The sequence below is a fragment of the Muscardinus avellanarius genome (genome assembly GCF_963383645.1).
Source record: "Muscardinus avellanarius genome assembly, chromosome: 1".
NCBI lineage: Eukaryota > Metazoa > Chordata > Mammalia > Rodentia > Gliridae > Muscardinus > Muscardinus avellanarius.
The window spans coordinates 69841997-69861709 of NC_137786.1; the positions used below are offsets into that span (position 1 = coordinate 69841997).

General features: G+C 35.4%; 1 protein-coding gene across 1 annotated transcript in view; it reads left to right on the top strand.

Moving 5' to 3' along the window:
- Positions 1-19713, top strand: part of XRCC4 (X-ray repair cross complementing 4) — a gene marked incomplete at both ends in the record, with an annotated part of 115905 nt that overhangs the window by 52822 nt on the left and 43370 nt on the right. Inside the window, one exon of the mRNA XM_080710196.1 lies at positions 14561-14727. Within this exon, the coding sequence (XP_080566322.1) occupies positions 14561-14727 (167 nt within the window). The remainder of the gene's footprint in view (positions 1-14560; positions 14728-19713) is intronic.

Sequence of the window (19713 nt, forward strand, 5' to 3'; positions counted from 1 at the left end):
CCAGCATCCACGTGTCATCAGAAAATGGCGGCTGTGAGTCAGCAGAATTGCAGGCCTGTGAGCCAGAAAGACCAGGTGGTGCCTGTGAGTTGCCACGTGGTGACAAAGATGGTGGCTACTGCTGGCGGGAATCCCCAGGCAGCATCATTCGGGCAGTAGAGTTGGGAGGGGAGAAAAGCCAGTAACGGGACTTCCAGGAAGATGGCGACCGAGAAAAGCGGGGCTTAAGAACCCCGCTAACAACTAATCTCCATTACCACAAAATCAGCGCCTTTCACAGCCAGAAAACACCATCACCAGAGAAACAAAAAAATCACCAGACTCCAGAGAGGAAGGGGACTCAGAACAAAGCTCAGAGCAACAGAGGAGATACACCGGCCTCACGCCTGAGGATGCGGCAGCAGTGCCTTACTGCCGGTGGCAGCGGCGAGTTCACCGGACAGCTACAGCGAGCCCAGGTGAGCTGCTGCGGAACAGCCGGGTGGGATTTTTCGGCGCAGGGAGCATCTAAAGCTCCCAGTGGCTGAGCTCAGCACACACTGCAGGGAATCAGAGCGGAGCTCAAAACGAGAGGAGAAATACGCCAGCCTCATGGCCGAGGGTGTGGCAGCGGCACCATATTGCTAACAGCGGCAGCAGCAGCAGCAAATTCACCGAGTCCACGACACCTCCATCTGTGTACTCAACAACAGTGAGTCAAATTGCGGGCCCCAGAGGAGAAATCCCAGTACTGCACTCCCAGGGACTTGACCCAGTGGGGGAGTGGCGGTGGCAGAGATATCACACCATAGGAGAACGCCCAACCTGGCACCCCCCACAGTCTAAAGCAGCCTCTATCGACTCTCTGGGTTGGAGACTCTGTGATACAACCCAGTAAAGGAGTAGTGGGGTCTGAGATACTACGGACTCGAGATCCAGAGCACCTTAAGTGGAGTCATAGTGACCCAAGGGAAGAACCCAGAGAAGGCACAAACTTCTGAAATCATGGGAAAGAGGAATAATAATGGAGCAATGAATGCCCACAACCCCACAACATCAGAACCCGATAAAACAGAAAATCAGAGATTTCTAGAAGATCAAATCAGGAAAATAACTGTAGAAATAATAGAGGTGCTTCGAAAAGAATTCAGAGAGAGCCAAAAAGAGATAAAGTATGCAATTAATGAAGTAAAGGCCTCAATTCAAAGTACAAACAACCGAATAGACCACATGGAGAATAGAATCTCGCTCTTAGAAGATGAGCAATCCAAAAATGAACGCATAGTTTCTAATCTAGAAAAAAATATCCGACAGCAGGAATCTGACAGTGAAGAAATATGGGCCCATTTTAAGAGAGCTAACCTAAGAATAATTGGAATAGAGGAGGGAAAAGAAAGTGAAACCAAAGGGATCAACAATCTCTTCAAGGAAGTAATAGCAGAAAATTTTCCAAACAGAGCAAGAGGTCGATACACAGGTCCAGGAAACTTATAGAACTCCCTCTAGACAGGATCGGAGAAGAGGATCCTCATGCCACATAATTGTCAAAATGACCACTGTGGAAGCCAAGCAGTGAATATTAAAGACAACAAAAACAAAGGGCCAAGTGACATTCAGAGGCAAACCAATTAGAATCACTCCAGACTTCCCAAACCAAGTTATGAAAGCCAGAAGGGCTTGGAGTAACATATTCCAAACTCTGAAAGAAAACAACTTCCAGCCAAATATTTCCTACCCAGCAAAACTTTCTATCAAATTAGATGGAGAAATAAGAAGCTTCCATGACAAACAGAAACTGAAGGAATTTATGTCTTCAAAACCAGCACTAGAGAAAATACTCAAAGAGATTAACTACAAAGAAGAAATAGGTAACACACACCAGAACCAGAGAAACAAGATTTTCCATCCAACAGACAACTAAGATTGGTTATCTGTGGAGATTCATTACTCATGTTAGTCTTTTACCTATGTCTAAATTTTATTGTTTGCTTTTATTGTTGTTAATTTTTAGGATTTCTAGTTGGAATATTAATATACCTTCAGATATAGCATTTAGAAATATTTTATTCCATTCAATCAGTAACTTTTGACTCTGTTTACATTTTCTTTGGATATACAATATTTTTTTTTATTTTTTAGGGAGTTTGTATACTCTTCTGTTGCCTGCGCCATTGAAATCATATCCAAGAAATCACTGCCAATTTCAGTGTTGTGAGGTTTTATGACCCATATTTTCTTCTAAAAGTTTATAGTCTTAAGATTTATATTTAGGTCTTTTATCTATTTTGAGTTAGTATTTGTATATGGTGTTAGGTAAGGGTCCAATTTTATTATTTTTCATGTAATTATTATTTTTCAACAATATTTAGCTAAAAGATTATTATTTCCTCCACCAAATGTTCGTGGAAACATTGTCAAACATAACTTGACAATATATGGAAGAATTTATCTCTAGGCTTTTATTTAACTCCAATGGTTTATATATCTGCCTTTAGAACAGTACTACACTGTTTCAATTATTGTAGCTTTATATGATTTGAAATCAGAAAAAATATATATCTTCTTGCTTTGTTCTTTTTTGAGATCGTTTTGGGTATCTTGAGTCCATATTCTATATTAGGATACCCTCTTTTCTGAAAAATAAATATATAAATATATGATAGTTTCACCTAAAAAAAAGAAAAGAAAAAATATTCTCTGGTAAGAAAGAAAGCAAAAGGATATATTGAAATGTTATCTTTAAGTTATCAAAAGCTTGGTATCAGACAAATGAAACTCTTATGTGAGATTATCATTTTTACTTTTGGATAAATTGCTATAATACTAGATGTCAACCACTAAGCCAAGCATGGGAAGGAGGGATGGGGAGGGAAAAGGGGGGGGGATTGGGTGGGGGCTGACTGGGTGATGTGTGCATGTATGTCTACCAAAGTTTGTATCCCACTATGATGTATGAATACAGTGCACCAATAAAAAATTTAAAAAAAGATTATTCCCCTAAAAAAAAAAAAAAAAAGAAAAGCCAGGAACCCAGGCACAGAAAAACCTGTACATATAGAACCTCTGACCATTTACCAGATTGTTTGTAAAAGTTATTGAGAGCTGTCAACATTCTAAGATCCAGCGTTCCCATCTCAGTCCAGCAAAAACCAGTACCTAACTCATATGGTGGACAAACTTTTGTACATAAAAAATGAGCCACTCGGGGCACAGTTCCTCGGATAAACCCAGAGTCTGGAAATTACCAGAAGACGACCTAATATGGACTGGTAGTCGATCTTTGATGACTGGGTTCACCCCAAAGATCCTGTTTCAAAATAAAGAATAAAAAATAGGGCAGAGGGTGTAGCTCGGAGGTAAAGTGACCCTGGGTTCCATCCCCAGACCTGCAAAAAAATCTAGATAGATAGATAGATAGATAGACAGAAGATAGACACCTTTCTTATACTTTTCCATTGTGAGTGGATGGGTAGAACTAAAATATATAATGCACATAGCCAAGGTTATTTTAGTTGGTAAAAGTGTTAAGAGAAAAATAAAGCAAGATAATTTGACATATAGTGCAGGATTTGAGGCTTTTCTGACTCGTCCCATAGAGGAGGAGGTTTTGTGGGTCCCTAGGGACATGTTTTATAACATGATTTCTTCCTTACTTAAGCTAATTTGCAAGGTTTCTTGTATTTAGAAATGATTTTATGAGAAAATAGGTAAATGAAATATTGGGAAATCACTCTGATATTGAGTTTAATAAATCTATAATTAGTTTCTAGGCAAAATATTTATAATTCTTTTGATTTAATATTACAATTAATTAAAATGCTGATTAGCACTTCCGGGAAGATGGCGACCGAGAAAAGCGGGGCTTAAGAGCCCCGCTAAGAACAAATATTCATTACCACAAAATCAGCGCCTTTCAAAGCCAGAAAACAACATCACCAGAGAAACAAAAAAAATCACCAGGCTCCAGAGAGAAAGCGGACTGAGAACAGAGCCACAGAGGAGATCCTCACGCCCGAGGACGCAGCTTCACGCCCGAGGACGCGGCAGACGCGGCAGCAGCGCCATACTGCCGCAGCACCGGCGAATTCACGGGACGGCCACAGCAAGCCGAGGGGAGCAGCTGTGGAACAGCCAGGCGGGATTTCTCGGCGCAGAGGACATCTAAAGCTCCCAATGTCTGAGCTCAGCACACGCTGCAGGGATTCAGAGTGGAAATCAAAACCAAGAAAAAAAAAAACGCCAGCCCAACAGCCGAGGGTGTAGCAGCGGCGCCATATTGCCACTGGCGGCAGCAGCACCGAATTCACTACAGCTACATCTGCGTACTCAAGAACAGTGAGTCAAATTGCGGGCCACAGCGGAGAAATCCCAGTACTGTACTCACTGGGACTTGACCCAGTGGGAGAGGGGCGGTGGCAGTGATATCACACCATAGGAGAACGTGCAACCTGGCACCCCCCACGGTCTAAAGCAGCCTCTATCGACTCTCTGGGTCGGAGACTCTGTGATAAAACCCAGTAAAGGAGTAGTGGGGTCTGAGATACTACTGACTCGAGATCCAGAACACCTTAAGTGAAGTCATAGTGACCCAAGGGAAGAACCCAGAGAAGGCACAAACTTCCGAAATCATGGGAAAGAGGAATAATACTGGAGCAATTAATGCTCACAACCCCACAACATCAGAACCCGATAAAACAGAATATCAGAGATTTCTAGAAGATCAAATCAGGAAAATAACTGTAGAAATAATAGAGGTGCTTCGAAAAGAACTCAGAGAGAGCCAAAAAGAGATAAAGGATGCAATTAATGAAGTAAAGGCCTCAATTCAAAGCACAAACAACCGATTAGAACACATGGAGAACAGAATCTCGCTCTTAGAAGATGATCATTCCAAAAATGAACGCATAGTTTCTAATCTAGGAAAAAATATCCGACAGCAGGAATCTGATATTGAAGAAATATGGGCCAATTTTAAGAGAGCTAACCTAAGAATAATTGGAATAGAGAAGGGAAAAGAAAGTGAAACTAAAGGGATCAACAATCTCTTCAAGGAAGTAATAGCAGAAAATTTTCCAGACATAGAGCAAGAGGTCGATACGCAGGTCCAGGAAACGTATAGAACTCCCTTTAGACAGGATCGGAGAAGAGGATCCCCACGCCACATAATTGTCAAAATGACCAATGTGGAAGCCAAGCAGAGAATCTTAAAGGCAACAAAAGCAAAGGGGCAAGTGACATTCAGAGGCAAACCAATTAGAATCACTCCAGACTTCCCAAACCAAGTTATGAGAGCCAGAAGGGCTTGGAGTAACATATTCCCAATTCTGAAAGAAAACAACTTCCAGCCAAAAATTTCCTACCCAGCAAAACTTTCTATCAAATTAGATGGAGAAATAAGAAGCTTCCATGACAAACAGAAACTGAAGGAATTTATGTCTTCAAAACCAGCACTAGAGAAAATACTCAAAGAGATTAACTACAAAGAAGAAATAGGTAACACACACCAGAACCAGAGAAACAAGATTTTCCATCCAACAGACAACTAAGATTGGTTATCTGTGGAGATTCATTATTTATGTTAGTTTGTTACCTATCTCTAAAGGGTATTGTTTGCCTTTATTGTTGTTAATTTTTAGGATTACTAGTTGGAATATTAATATACCATCAGATATAGCATTTGGAAATATTTTATCCCATTCTATTAGTAACTGTTAACTCTGTTTACATTGTCTTTGGATATACAATATGTTTTTTATTTTTTAGGGAGTTTGTATACTCTTCTGTTGACTGTGCCATTGAAATCATAAACAAGAAATCACTGCCAATTTCAATGTTGTGAGGTTTTATGACCCAGATTTTCTCCTAAAAATTTAGTCTTAAGATTTATATTTAGGTCTTTTATCTATTTTGAGTTAATATTTGTATATGGGATTAGGTAAAGGTCCAATTTTATTCTTTTCCATGTAATTATTATTTTTCAACAATATTTAGTTAAAAGACTATTATTTCTACCACCAAATGTTCGTGGAAATCTTGTCAAAAATAACTTGACAATATAGGGAAGAATTTAGCTCTAGGCTTTTATTTAACTCCAATGGTTTATATATCTGCCTTTAGAATAGTACTACACTGTTTCAATAATTGTAGCTTTATATGGTTTGAAATCAGAAAATATACATCTTCTAGCTTTGTTCTTTTTCAAGATCGTTGTGGGTACCTAGAGTCCATATTCCATATTAGGATAGATTTTTTTTCTGAAAAATAAATATATAAATATATGATAGTTTCACCTAAAAAATAGAAAAAAATAGATTCTCTGGTAAGAAAGAAAGCAAAAAGAAATATTGAAATGTTATCTTTAAGTCATCAAAAGCTTGGTATCAGACAAATGAAACTCTTATGTGAGATTATCATTTTTAATTTTGGATAAATTGCTATAATACTAGATGTCAACTACTAAGCCAAGCATAGGAGGGGGGGATAGGGAGAGAACGGGGTGGGGATCGGGTGGGGGCTGACTGGGCAATGTGTGCATGTATGTCTACAAAAGTATGTATCCCACTATGATGTATGAATACAGTGCACCAATTAAAAATAAATATGAAAAAAAATAAATAAAAAAAATAAAATAAAATGCTGATTAGCAGATATGATAGGCATAATAAAGATTTTACTCCAGCAAGTTGATCCGGTCCCATTCATGTTTTGTTTCTATAACTGGCTTTCAATATTGTTTCCATAAAAGTGGAGGGGGAATTTTATTTTAATTTTTTATTGGTGCACTATAGTCTCACATCATAACGTAGATCATGTTGACAATGGCATATATTCACACCGTACTTGGTCTCTTCCCCCCTTCTCCATTTCCTTCCTTCTAGATACTTAGTGAGAGGGGAAATTTTAAAAATATAGTTTTTCTAATTTGTCTATAAGTTGATTATTGTTCTCTTATTTTGAAACTCTCTTTGAGGTAGGTTTTAGTTAAAACAGAAAAAACTTGAATAAATGCAGGGACTTTAAAAGAGTGGCGCAAAAAAAAAAAAACGAGAGAGAGAGAAAAATGTGTTTCGGAATAGCTTTAGTTTTATAAAAACATAAACCATAATTATGATTTTTTCTCTGTTCCAGGAAAGGGCATTTATTGCATTGCTTTCAATGTCTTTTAAACGATAAACCAATAAAATTATCAGCTTGTTCATTAAAACCCTTTTTATTGATTTCGATTTTTTTAAAAACTTTTGCTCATGCATTTATTAGTACATCACAGTGAGATTCAAAGTGACACATAGTACATGCACACAGCACTTAGTGTAATTCCCTGTTTATCTCCCACTTCTGCTCCCCTTTCTCCCTCTTCATATATGTGTGAGATTGGTAGTGAAACCTCATGTGGACTTAATGGAACCTTTGAACTGTTTCCTTCTTCAGTGCTGTGTTTTTCCCTCCCCACCTCCTTTCCTCCATCCTGTTTCTCCTTTGTCCGAAGTCTCTTCTTTTATGCTTTTTATTTTCTTCCTAGCTTCTGAACATGAGAGAAAACATACAACCCTTGACTTTTTGAGACTGGCTGATTTCACTTAGCATAATATTTTCTAATTCTATCAATTTTCCTGTAAATAATAGAATATTGTTTTTAGAAGATATGGATCCTAGTCTCACCAGATGAAACTATTGAGCAACATAATTAATGCAAAATATTTTATATAGCAGTTATTGAGTTTTCCCTGCAAAAAGGTATTTTTTATATTAAGAATCATTAAAATTACCAAATATAAATAATTCTGAAAGTTTCAGAGTGGTATGGCTTAAGTATGGTAGATTTTTTTTTTTTCAGCATCATACAAAAGCACGAGAAAAGAGCATGAAGATAGGTTGGGGTGAAGGACTACAAATATTTTAGGAAAGTGGATCATGGGCTTTGAAGTGGGTAGCTATGAAAGAAAAATCAAACTTCAAGGATAAGTAGGCTACAACAGAGAAGGGCCTTACCTTATAGGCTTTGGGAAGGCCTTAGAATCTTAAACCAGGATTGACATAATCAGATTTACATTTGAAAAGAACACTCCAGTGAATGGAGAGGAATGAAACAAGAGACTAGGAAAGGCAGGAAGTGTAATTGGAAGGCTGTCACCTTAATCTAAATGGCAGGTAATGGGACCAGAACTAAGATAGGAGCAATCCAGATAAGAGATAAGAGGACAGATTTAAACTATTTCAGATGTAGAGTAGACAAAGTAATAAGAAAAATAAACCCAAATCATGGGTGATGTTATTGATTTCAATTTGAGCTACTAGATAGATGGACAGAGGTTTGTTTATTATAAGCAAAGCAGGTTTATAGCAGCTTCTGAGATATCCAAATGGAGACATGCAGTAGATGGCTTAGTATATGGGTTTGAAGCTCAGAATACTGATCTGGACTAGCAATACACACTTGGAAGTTATCAATGTTTTGACAGATGAAAGTACAAGAGTAAGTGAGATCATTCAGGGAGAGAAAGGGGGGAAAGAAGATGAGTTGAGAGTAAAAATGCACCTAGTCATTAGGGAACTCTCACAAAAATAGGAGTCCAAGAGAAATGCTGATAAGGAGAGTAAGGCATATAGGATGTAAACCAGGCAAGTTTTGTGTCATAGAAGTCAAGCCAAAGTAAGTAGAATAAAAACTGTGAATATCATTTGGTTTTGAAAATGAAAGTTGGTGATGCACTTGCTTGAGAGAATTTCAGTGGAGAATGTAGAGAGATGAGACAAAGAAAGACAGTAATGTTAAGGCATTTTTAATTTTTTAATTAAAAGAGACTTTTAATATTTTTGCACTAATTTAAATGTTGATAAGAAAAAGTGTAGTGAAACATAAGAGTTTGAAAGTTCTGAAGAAAGAGTAATTGACTTTAACTTTTTTGGTAAGGCATAATGGATTAGTCTTGTTTTGCTTCTTCAGATGTGCAGTTGGCTGCTTCCCATCTTGGTCTGTGTTTCTCAGCTGTGTTTTTCCAGTGATTCAGATGCGCCATAATTATGCACAGCTCTGGGCCTTTGAGTCTGCTGCTCTTTCTGCTTATGTGCTCCTTCCTCCCCTTGCATGGCAGTTCTAATGCAGCCTTCCAGTCTTGGTTTGAAGTGGGTATATTCCTTTATGTGTACTACCACAGCACAGCATAACTCATCATATTTTAGTGCAATTGCTGATTATTCACTTATCCTTCTAGTAAGTTATCATGAAGAATGAAAACATTTTTTATTTTCCATATTATCTAGAATTTTTTTTTCTGAAGTGTTTAGCACGCAGAATATTCTCAGAACAAGGTACTGAATGAAGACATGAAAGATGTGGAATGGGATCTCTGGGAATATGACATCTGGGGAAAGTTGAAGAAATTATTCTTCTACTATAATAAGAACAGCTCTTTTTTTAAAAAAAATATGAGGCAAATAAGTGAAGGTTTTGGAAAACTACTCAGTTGTGTCTTTGAAAATACCAGGGATGGGTTATGCTGGGGCAGTACACTATGGAGACACAGTGTGGCAGATTAAGTAAGACACGGGGAATGATTAAGTAAAACTGTGACTTACATTGGGTCATATGTTACCATCTTCAATTTTCAAGCATCTTCTCCAACCTCTTGCTTCTGTTTGTAGACTGAATTTGTTCTTGTGGCAAAAAACGTCTTTTGTGACTAGTTTTATAGGATTTTACTATACCCCAATAATGAATCTTTTTACCAATTTGCATTTTTCACAGATAACTAGATGGGCTTGATTCATCATTAACTTGTTCCCAGGGATCACATTAGTCTAACCTTGGTCCACTCAGCTCTGAACAGGGAAATTCATGAGATAGAAATGGAGCAGCCTGCATTGTGAGGTGATGGGTTATCAAAGAAAAGGAGGCAGAGATAGTAGGATCACCCAGGTTCGAAGCCAGCCGCGCTGGCTTAAGAGACCCTGTTTCCAAAAATAAAATAGATCTGGGAGTGTAGTCCGGAGGCAGAAGGTCTTCTAGGAACCCCAGTACCACCAAAATAAATAAATAAGTAAATAAATAAATAAAATTATTCAGCTTAAAAAATTCTTAAAAATAAATTCATAAACCAAACATAAAATTAGTATTTTCTCATATTCATGTATTATCATTTTACTTAAGTCAAAGATTTAGGGTTATTGTTATAATTTGGGGGGATTATCAATTTTGAGTTTACTAAGTTATGATAACCAATAGTGGAGTTAGAGTTAACACATTAAGTTTTTTATAAAAATTTTATATTTGCTGTTTTATCAAGTAAGTGCTGTTTAATGTTTCTTTTGGGGGGTTGGGATGGGAAGCTGGCTTAAGTATCTGAAATTTTCCTATGAAAAAGAACCAGAATTTTATCATGGAGAAGGAAAAGATTTCACTGTTTTAATTTTCCTAGATAATATTATGAGAGACTTGGCTAATTGTTACTAACCAGGGTAAACTTGCTTTAATTCAGAAAGATGATTTTTTGTTTGGATTAATATCAAAGCATATTTAGATTCGTTACATATTGTTGAGTAATATACTTTTACAAATTTAGCAGCTAAAAATCACATATATTTATTAGCTTGTGGTTTCTGTGGGTCAGGAGTTCAGACAGGGCTTTGCTCAGATTATCTAGCCTTTGTTTATTTGCAACTTTTAGCCTACAACAAGAAAAAACAGTAAATTCTGTAATGCTATGATTGATTTCTATACACGCTAGACTACTCAAGTAAACTGAATGAATGGTGTGTCTAGTAGAAAATGCAGGGAGGAACCAGCTTACTAGTGAACGGGACTGGATGTGAACAATCAAGTTCATGTGGGAAATTCTGGTAAGACCACTTCAAAATGAAGTTAAACTAAGCAGATATGCAGTCTGGAGCTTAGGAAAGGCTCCACCTAAAGATATAGGTGTGTCAGTTTTTAATTTATATATAACAGGGGAGGCTGTGGTTATTAATAACCCTACATAACTCTACAGAGTAAAATGAGAAATGGGTCAAGGGATCATTCTAGGAACATTACCACTTAACACCTGAGTAGAGATGGAGAAACACACTGAGAGGCTAGGATTGGCTAAGTATGATGAGATTGAAAAGAGTTGAGTGACAGGGAGTGCAGGGAAATACTTGTCAAGTTCTACTACCAAACAAGAAAATAGCAAGCAAATAAAGGATAACATTTCCTTCTTTCCTCAAATGCAATGTCTTCTGCAATTTGAAGACCAGAATATGAATCTTTGGATGATACTTTAAAGTATCAAAGAATATAGCATGACCTGAAAATGCTAATATTTTGTATCATCATAATTATAATTCAGTATATATACTGAATAGCTAAAATGATTTAAATTTTCTTTTTGGAACTTTGAATAAATACATTTGAATGATATTGTCTTAGAAATTATGATTAGTGATTTAGAATTAGCTCTTTCAACCCTTGTCAGCTAAGATACAAATGAAGAGGGCTGGTCTTGTGTTTATCTCTTCACTTGCATTTTACAAACTGTTTTATTTAAGATTAAAGTGTGGATGCATTCTATATCCATTTAGCATATTGAATCATTTAAGTGATGAAAAACTCTTTTCTAAAACTTTCTTTTTGTTAAGCTCCCCAACAATTGTGATAGTAAGAGAATACAAGATAATTTTTATGGACTTATGTTTTGTTGATAATATAATCTATTGTCTAAAAATAAAATGAGCTTAATTTTTTCTGATTTATGTCAACCTAAAAAGTAATATTCTAGCCAGGCACAGTGACGCACTGTTGTAATCCCAGTACTTGAGAGGCTGAGACAGGAGAATCACAGGTTCTTGGCCATCCTTAGCAACTTAATGAGACCCTCTGCAACTTAGTGAGACTGTTTTAAAATAAAGAATAAAAAATTAGGTCTGGGGGTGCAGCTCGGAGGCAGAATGCCCGTGGGTTCCATCCCCAGTACCCCCGCACACACACACAAAAAGTATTTTTCTACATATGACTTTGTCTTTAACTCTGTATGTGTGTTACAGTCAGAGAAACCTCAAAAGCTCAGTGTTCAAATTTGCTTTCAATTTATTTCTTTATACAAATAAAATACTCTTATTTAAACTTATACATGTTAATGGATTCATATATCATTATATGAGAAAACTACAAATGTCCATGGCCATTTAATTCCAATCTTAGGGAAAACAATATATCCAGTATAACAAATAGTCCAAAATACATTCAGTTCAATAAATTCCTTAGAATCTTTCCAGGTCTTTTTTTTGTTAATTATTTCTCAAATTGCCTAATTTAGGGGAAACATATGAGTCTAATATATGTGGGTCTTTTATTGAAATAAAGAAAAATCTTTCTTTACCTGATTTCTTTTGCTTCCTAAGAAAAGATACGGGAAGAGGTGTGAAAAACACATTAAGTGGCTGAATAGATGATGCAAGCTTGGGTTGAAATATATTTTATATATATATATATATATATATATATATATATATGTATAAATACATAATATCTCTGTGGCTGGAACAGTAATATTCAGTCTGCTAAAGTACTCTAAAAGTGTATCTTTATTTGGTTCATGGGATTGGACTCAGAGGTATTTTTCCTCCAAGATACACCCCAGCTCTTTTTTTTTTTTTTTTTCCAGTACTGGGGATAGAACCCAGAGACCTTCTACCTCCCAGCTACACCCTCTGCCCTATATTTTCGTCTTTTTATTGTTGAAACGGGATCTCTGAGTTGCAAATGGCTTTGCTAAGTAGCTGAGGCTGTCCGCAAACCGTGATCCTCTGGTCTCAGCCTCCTGAACAAGCATGGGCCACCATGCCCGGCTCAGCTCTTTTAATTTTTTATTTTGAAACAGTTCACTAAGATGCTGAGGCTGGCTTGGATCCTGCCTTTTTCTACCTCAGCATCCCAAGTATTGGGAGTACAGGTATGTGCCACTGAGCCCTGCTTAAAATACATTTACAATATCAAATGTAATAAATTTCTCTTTTAAAAATGTTTTAGACAAGTTTACAAAAAAAAAAAACTGAATTCTTTTGTAAAATGTCACTCAAATAGCCAACACTGGATTTCTATTTCAGTGACTTATAGTTTAATTTGTAAATTGCATAATGGGGTTTTGTCTTATAATTCTCAACAACTGTCCATTATGTAACAGCTATAGACATACTCACAAAAGTAGTACATTCTGGAAATGTTCTTATTAGATAAGTGGCATAATAGAAATGAATGATTTGGAGATTTAAAAAACCCTCCAAATGAAATTTTTTAAACCCTCAATTTTACTTCTTTACTATCTACTCAGTGCTGTTAGAATCATTCTTCAGAATTACTATAGGTTCCGAACCTGATTCTTCCCTTTACTAGGTGACTAGTTAAGAAACTCTCATATTAGGAAGTGGCATAACAGCATAGTATAGTCACTTTGGTGTTCACTTAACTCCGTCAATATATTGAATAGGTACTCTGAATCTGATTTACTAATCTATAAAATGGATATAGTAACAGTTTCTTTTTAGTGAAGATGAGATGAGTTTATATTCTCTTCTGGAGTTATACTTTAGAAGGTGTAATGGCTATATATATAATAGTTATTTTATTACTTTATTTGTTATGTCTAATTTATCATTGAAGTCAATTATAATTATTATTACTAATCATTGTTTCTTTTTTTATCAGGCAAATGGATAGTATCTATGTTCCCTTCATAATTCTAAAACTATAACAAAAATTGTATTATACTATTTTATTTAAAGTCTTCCTTAATAGGGGAATTATATGTTTTAGTCTTAACTTTTTGAAAAATTAAGTGAATGGCAGCTATCTCAACTACTTTAGCTTGACACTTAACATTCTTATTGGTAATTTATGGCAATAAATTATAACTTGTAAATAAAAGACTGATTACTGTGTGGTATCCTCAAGCTTATGAGTTTCTCAAATCTCTACCTTTTAACTATTATCAAAAATTTTGATATTTCTTCAGTAGTAGGTTGTATGCAATTATTCCAATTTGCCATTTGAATTAACAAAATCTAGAGTTTAAAAGTCCTGGTGTATGATTACTTTTCTTATTCTGATCAGAGTGACAAAATTAGGCCTTGGCAAACAGATGGTATAGTATATGTAATATTTATGTTGCTTGCTAACAACTGGTAGAGTGACTTACCACTAAAAAGATAATTTTTAGGCTATGTGTTAATTTATATGATAAACTTTAGTAAGAAAGGAGGCAGTATCTCAGTTTTTTATTTGTATGTTTATATGATAAATACACTGTATTTGAATCTTATACTTTTCCCCCTCACAGGAAATTGTTTATGTTTAAAACTGAACCTCTCATTGAGGTTGTTCAATGGAGGAGCTACATACGAATATGTGTAATAGCATAAATCCAACATGATTAACCTGGACACTCTCTATTGGGGGGGAGGGAAGTGGAGGAGGAAGGGCATGAAGCACAATGTAAATGTACACCACTCTCAATATGTTCCACTTATAAAAAATAAAAATTAAAACAAAAACTGAACCTCTCAATCTTTATATTCTCCTTCAGTTAATCATGGTTTCTTTTCATTTTAGTTCAGACTTGGTTCCTTCAACCTAGAGAAAGTTGCAAGCCCAGCTGAGGTCATTAGAGAACTTATTAGTTACTGCCTGGACACCATCTCCAAAAATGAAGCCAAAAATGATCACTTGCAGAAAGAAAATGAAAGGCTTCTGAGAGATTGGAACGATGTTCGAGAACGGTGCGTACGCAGTGCATATGCATTATAAACACTTTGGATTATTATGTTGTTGTAGTGGATGATTTATAAATTTACAATATATATGTAAACTAGTCTATATTTTAAATAAAATTTATCATTAATTATACCTTTGCTTAATATCACTTAACTAAGTCATTAGTCACTATTATATATTATACAAGTATGTTTACAGTTTGGGGTCTTTTAGTACTTGGTAACACCACCATGAAAAATAGGCAGTAATTGGGCATTGATATTAATAAAAATTAATGTAATTTGTATTATAATTAATTAATATCAGTATTATTTATAAAATATGGCTGGGGTGTAGCTCAGTGATAGAGCACATGCTTAGCATATTAGAGGCCCTGAGTTCAATCCCTAGCCCCACCCCAAAACTTCAAACATTAGTAAGTAGTTATTTATAAGGAAAAGATTAATTCAACTTAATTGATGATTGAAAAATGAATGAAAAAAATAGTAAATAAAAATTACCACAGTAATTTCCTGCTTGGAATCAATGAATGGTGTATATTTCAGTTGATATATGTTTTAGTTCCTACTAGAAAATGATTTCTCTTGATTGACTGAAAATTCATACTATAAATATTTTTAGAAGATGAAGTAATGTGGCTACTGGTTAAAACAAAAGAAGCCATTTCTCTTCTCAGCTTTGCCTCTTAATTTTTAAATGATGAAGAAAATTATGTGTCTGTTCAACTATGAAATTTCACAACTAACTTATAATCTAGGCTGGCCTTATATGTAGCTTCTATTATTCTATTGTATAAAAGACAATAAAAAGAAATAAACTTTATGTTGTGAATACTTATATCCTCACAGTGACATTTAGATATGTATATGTTTGTGTGAGTCATGCCTGAAATAATTGTGTGGGTTGTTTCAGTTTTTTCAGTGTAGAAGAGTTTCAATTTTTAAGTGTAGCTAATTGCTCAAAGCATATGAACATGCATGTTACTTAGTCTTTTTAGGGCAACCCTTGCATTAGCTGTATATGGATATTAATAAGTATAAGGGGGCCACCTGATAAACAACAAAGAGGTTTACAACTAATCGTGTATGTATATGAAAACAAAATTATTTTTTCATATATTCAATAAAATTTATTAATTGATACAAACCATGTAGAATTAAGTTACTGACATCTGGTTATATTTGGCTTATTTATTTATTTTTTTTGCGGGTTGGGGATGGAACCCAGGGGCATTCAACCTTCAAGCTACACCCCTTGCGCTATTTTTATTTTCTTTATTTTGAAACAGGTTTTCACTAAGTTGTGGAGGGCCTCACTAAGTAGCTGAGGCTGTCCGCGAACCGCGATCTTCTGGTCTCAGCCTCCCAAATGCTAGGATTACAGGCATGTGCCACCATGCCCGGCTGGCTTTTTTTCTCATATGAAGTAAAATATTTGTCTTAGTCTCTTTTAGCTCTCAGTTTTTATCTCCAATTCTATATATTTACATAGTATTATAAATATAATTATAATAAGACAAATTCAGAGTTTATATACCAAAAAGCCCTACAGAAAAACAAGATAATTTTTGTCTTTAACTTCTCTTATACTCATTTTAATATTAATTGGTATCATATATCTGTGCTAAAAAAGCATCTTTTATGCTATCTGTAGTTTTTATTTTTAAAAAACATTTACATATGGAACAAATCAAATTAAAGGAGATAGACTGTGGTCATGATAAGCCATTATATATTTATGTTTAAAACTCAAAATACCATCAGTATAATGGGAAATTTGATCCACAAATTGCCCACAAAAATGCAGACTGGTTACTTGGTACTTGAACAAATTGCTTTAAAATGTCTGCCAGAGGTTGAAAGAGGTATTATCTCATCAGTATTCAACACCACTCCCATAGAATTGGAAACAGCAGGGAAGGAAGATGAAGCAGTGGAGCCCATTGCACCCTGTGCTATGGAAGTGTTTGAGGGATTCATATGTTACGTGGCCACAGATGCTTGACTTGTTCTTCCTGAACTGTCCTGAAAGTGTTTTGTCTTACTTGGCAAGAGATTTTCTATTTTTTCAAAAGCATAGCCATGCATTCTGCCACCTGCCAAATGAGTCTTGCTTGCTCCAGCTATTTTTTTATTTAATTACTTTTTGTTAATACCGAGTCATGCATCTTCTTCAGGGATTGGCAGTGTGTGTTTTGGGGTGAACCTGAAAACTAAGAGGAAAGAGAGTTCACTCCAGAGAATTGCAGGCTCTTGTTTATATATCAGATGTTAGATTATTAGCTTGATGTATTTCCCAAATTTGGTTTCCTCTTCTTTGAGAGGAGAGTAACTACTTTGAAGAGCTATAAATGCATCTTGGTCATAGCCAAGCAGTGTTAGTATTTTCTCCCAAGAGTTGTACTATCCTAGAAAATGCACAAGGAATTAACAGCCCTAGCTTCCATAAGGCAGTGGAAATGACTAAGAATTTAGTTAGGTAACTGGGAACATAGAAAGAAAGATCATTGGAATTGGAGCCATGATGTTAGGCCCAGTTGCAGTTCAGTTTTCAGGGCAGCTTTCTTTATCACTCTTATGTCACTAGTCATCTGTAATCAGTCGTTCCTTCCCCACCACTGCTCCAGACTGCATATGGGTGTGTGTGGAGGAGTGGTATTAGAAGGAGAAGAAGGCCGCAGAGTAAGGTGTGGGAATTCATCTGGAAGCAATAGTAAGTGGGTCTGAAATATGTTTAATACAATAGGGATTAATAAGTGAGCAAAAATCAATCATGCACACATGTGCCAATTAACATGGAAAATGTTTATGATATATTAAGGGGAGACATGTACACTGCCAAATATAAATGCTATACCATTTTTTGCAAAATATATGTTTATATAGAGAATATATAGAAAGAAAAAATTAAGTGCTGTATTTGAGTAAAATTTTCCTTTACTTTTAGAGGTATGGTTTTTTGCTTTTATTTTTGTACATGAATATGCATCTCTTTCTGATCAGAATATAAATTTATTTACATTTGAAATGACAATGAGGAATAAAAGAGGTTTGAATTATGGAATGAGTAGTTGTAGTAAAAATAAAGGAGTGACGTTTAATGCATAGACTATATATTTGCTACTATTTTTTAGTAACTGTTTAATAATTATGGTCTTTCTTCATTTTAAACAAGTGGCATTACTGGATTCTGTGTCGTTTAAGAGTGGGAACATTAGTAAGCTTATATATTATTAGTTATATTTATATCATTGGTTTTTACTATTTAATTTCAAATAACAACTCTCAAGTTCTATGTTACTGACTAGGTCTTTTGTTTGACTCAGACCTCACTTTAGAAATTCCTTGGCTTTATTCTAAGTAATAGTTATTAAATCCATAATTGGAGGCAGTTTTCAGTGAATTGACACTCATGGAATTATTAGAATAGAAGACCTTGAGAGCTCTTTTACTTTGTCTCTCTGCCTTCAAGATAGAAAACCATTATCTGCAGATGAATTCAGTCTGATTTTTAAAGACCTCAAGAGATATCTTCATGTATCCTTGGTTGCCCATTACAGTGTTTAAAAGAGTCACAGTCAGAAAAGTCTTCCTTCCATCTATTGGTAATCTGAATCCTTCATGGTATAGTTGAAGGCCATTTCCTCTTATTCTGTCATAAGAAAAGATGAGGAACAGCTGTTCACCATCTTCTTCAGGGCTTAAAGCCTTATTAAATGTTTGCTGCTGCTTTCTTGTCTAGTTCCTTTTAGCATTCTTTGTCCTCTCACTATTCAGTTTTTCTTTTACTGAGCAACCCTGTCCTGCATATAAATTTGGCCAGACCTTACTGTTACTATAATAAATACATTGCATCTCTACTAAATATTTGTATTTATATATTTGTTGTTTTATTTTGGGTTATTTAATCTGTTTTTTATTTGCTGTGTTATTTCTGCAAGAACTAGCTGTGATTTTGCTCTTAATTTTGTTATTATTTTTGACATGTTTTTCTTAGATTGTTTTTACCAGAAATATTTAATTCTAAATATTCAGTATTTTTATGTATTTACTTATAATATTCTTTGTTATTGAAAAAACTCAATAACATTTGCCTGGACATAGTGATGCAGGCCTGTAATCCCAGTACTTGAGAATTAGAGACAGGAGTATTGTAAGTTTGAGGCCAGCACAGGGTAATTTAGCAAGACTCTGTATCCAAAAAAAATTTGTTTAATAAAGGGGATTGAGACACAGATCAGCAGTAGAATACCATTGGGTTTAATCTCCTACCCCAAACACAAATTAGTTGTTTTTGGCCCAAGGTCCTAGATACCTCAGTGTTAAGGTTACAGTTAAACTTAGCATTATTGTTATATTGTTGTTATTACTATTGAAAGGATGAAGTGTCATTGCACCTTTCCAGATGATGTTATTTAGCCAGTTTTAGCTTTGTCTTGAAGATAATCCTTTGACTAGTTGTTGTCTGCTTTAGTTATATGTGGGCTTGTGTTTAGTGTTGTTTGACTTAGCAGTGAATCTCATGTTTCTCCACCACTAAATATTCTCATCTAATAATAATTCCAGCCTTGTTGTTGAAGTATAACATGGAAGGCATAGTTACATCATAATGCTATCAAAGAGGAATGGCATTAAAAATGGGATGGAGTGGATATTATGTATGTCTTAGTTACTCAATATTAAATAAATGGAGAGCAGTCTCCAAGTCTGTGAAGAAAGTAATAATTAAGAGTAAATTCACCAGTGATGCATGCTTGTAATCCCAGTACTTGGAAGGCTGAGACTGGGGGATCACAGGCTCAAAGCCAGCTTCAGCAATTTAGTGAGACGCTCAGGAACTTAGTGATACTTTGTTTCAAAATAAAAATGCTGGGAGAATAATTCAGAGATAGAATACCCCTGAGTTTAATCCCCAGTGCCAAAGAGTGAATTCATGTCCTAGAACTGCTTAAAATAGTACTCTGTCCTAGCCTATTGACACTTTCAACTTTT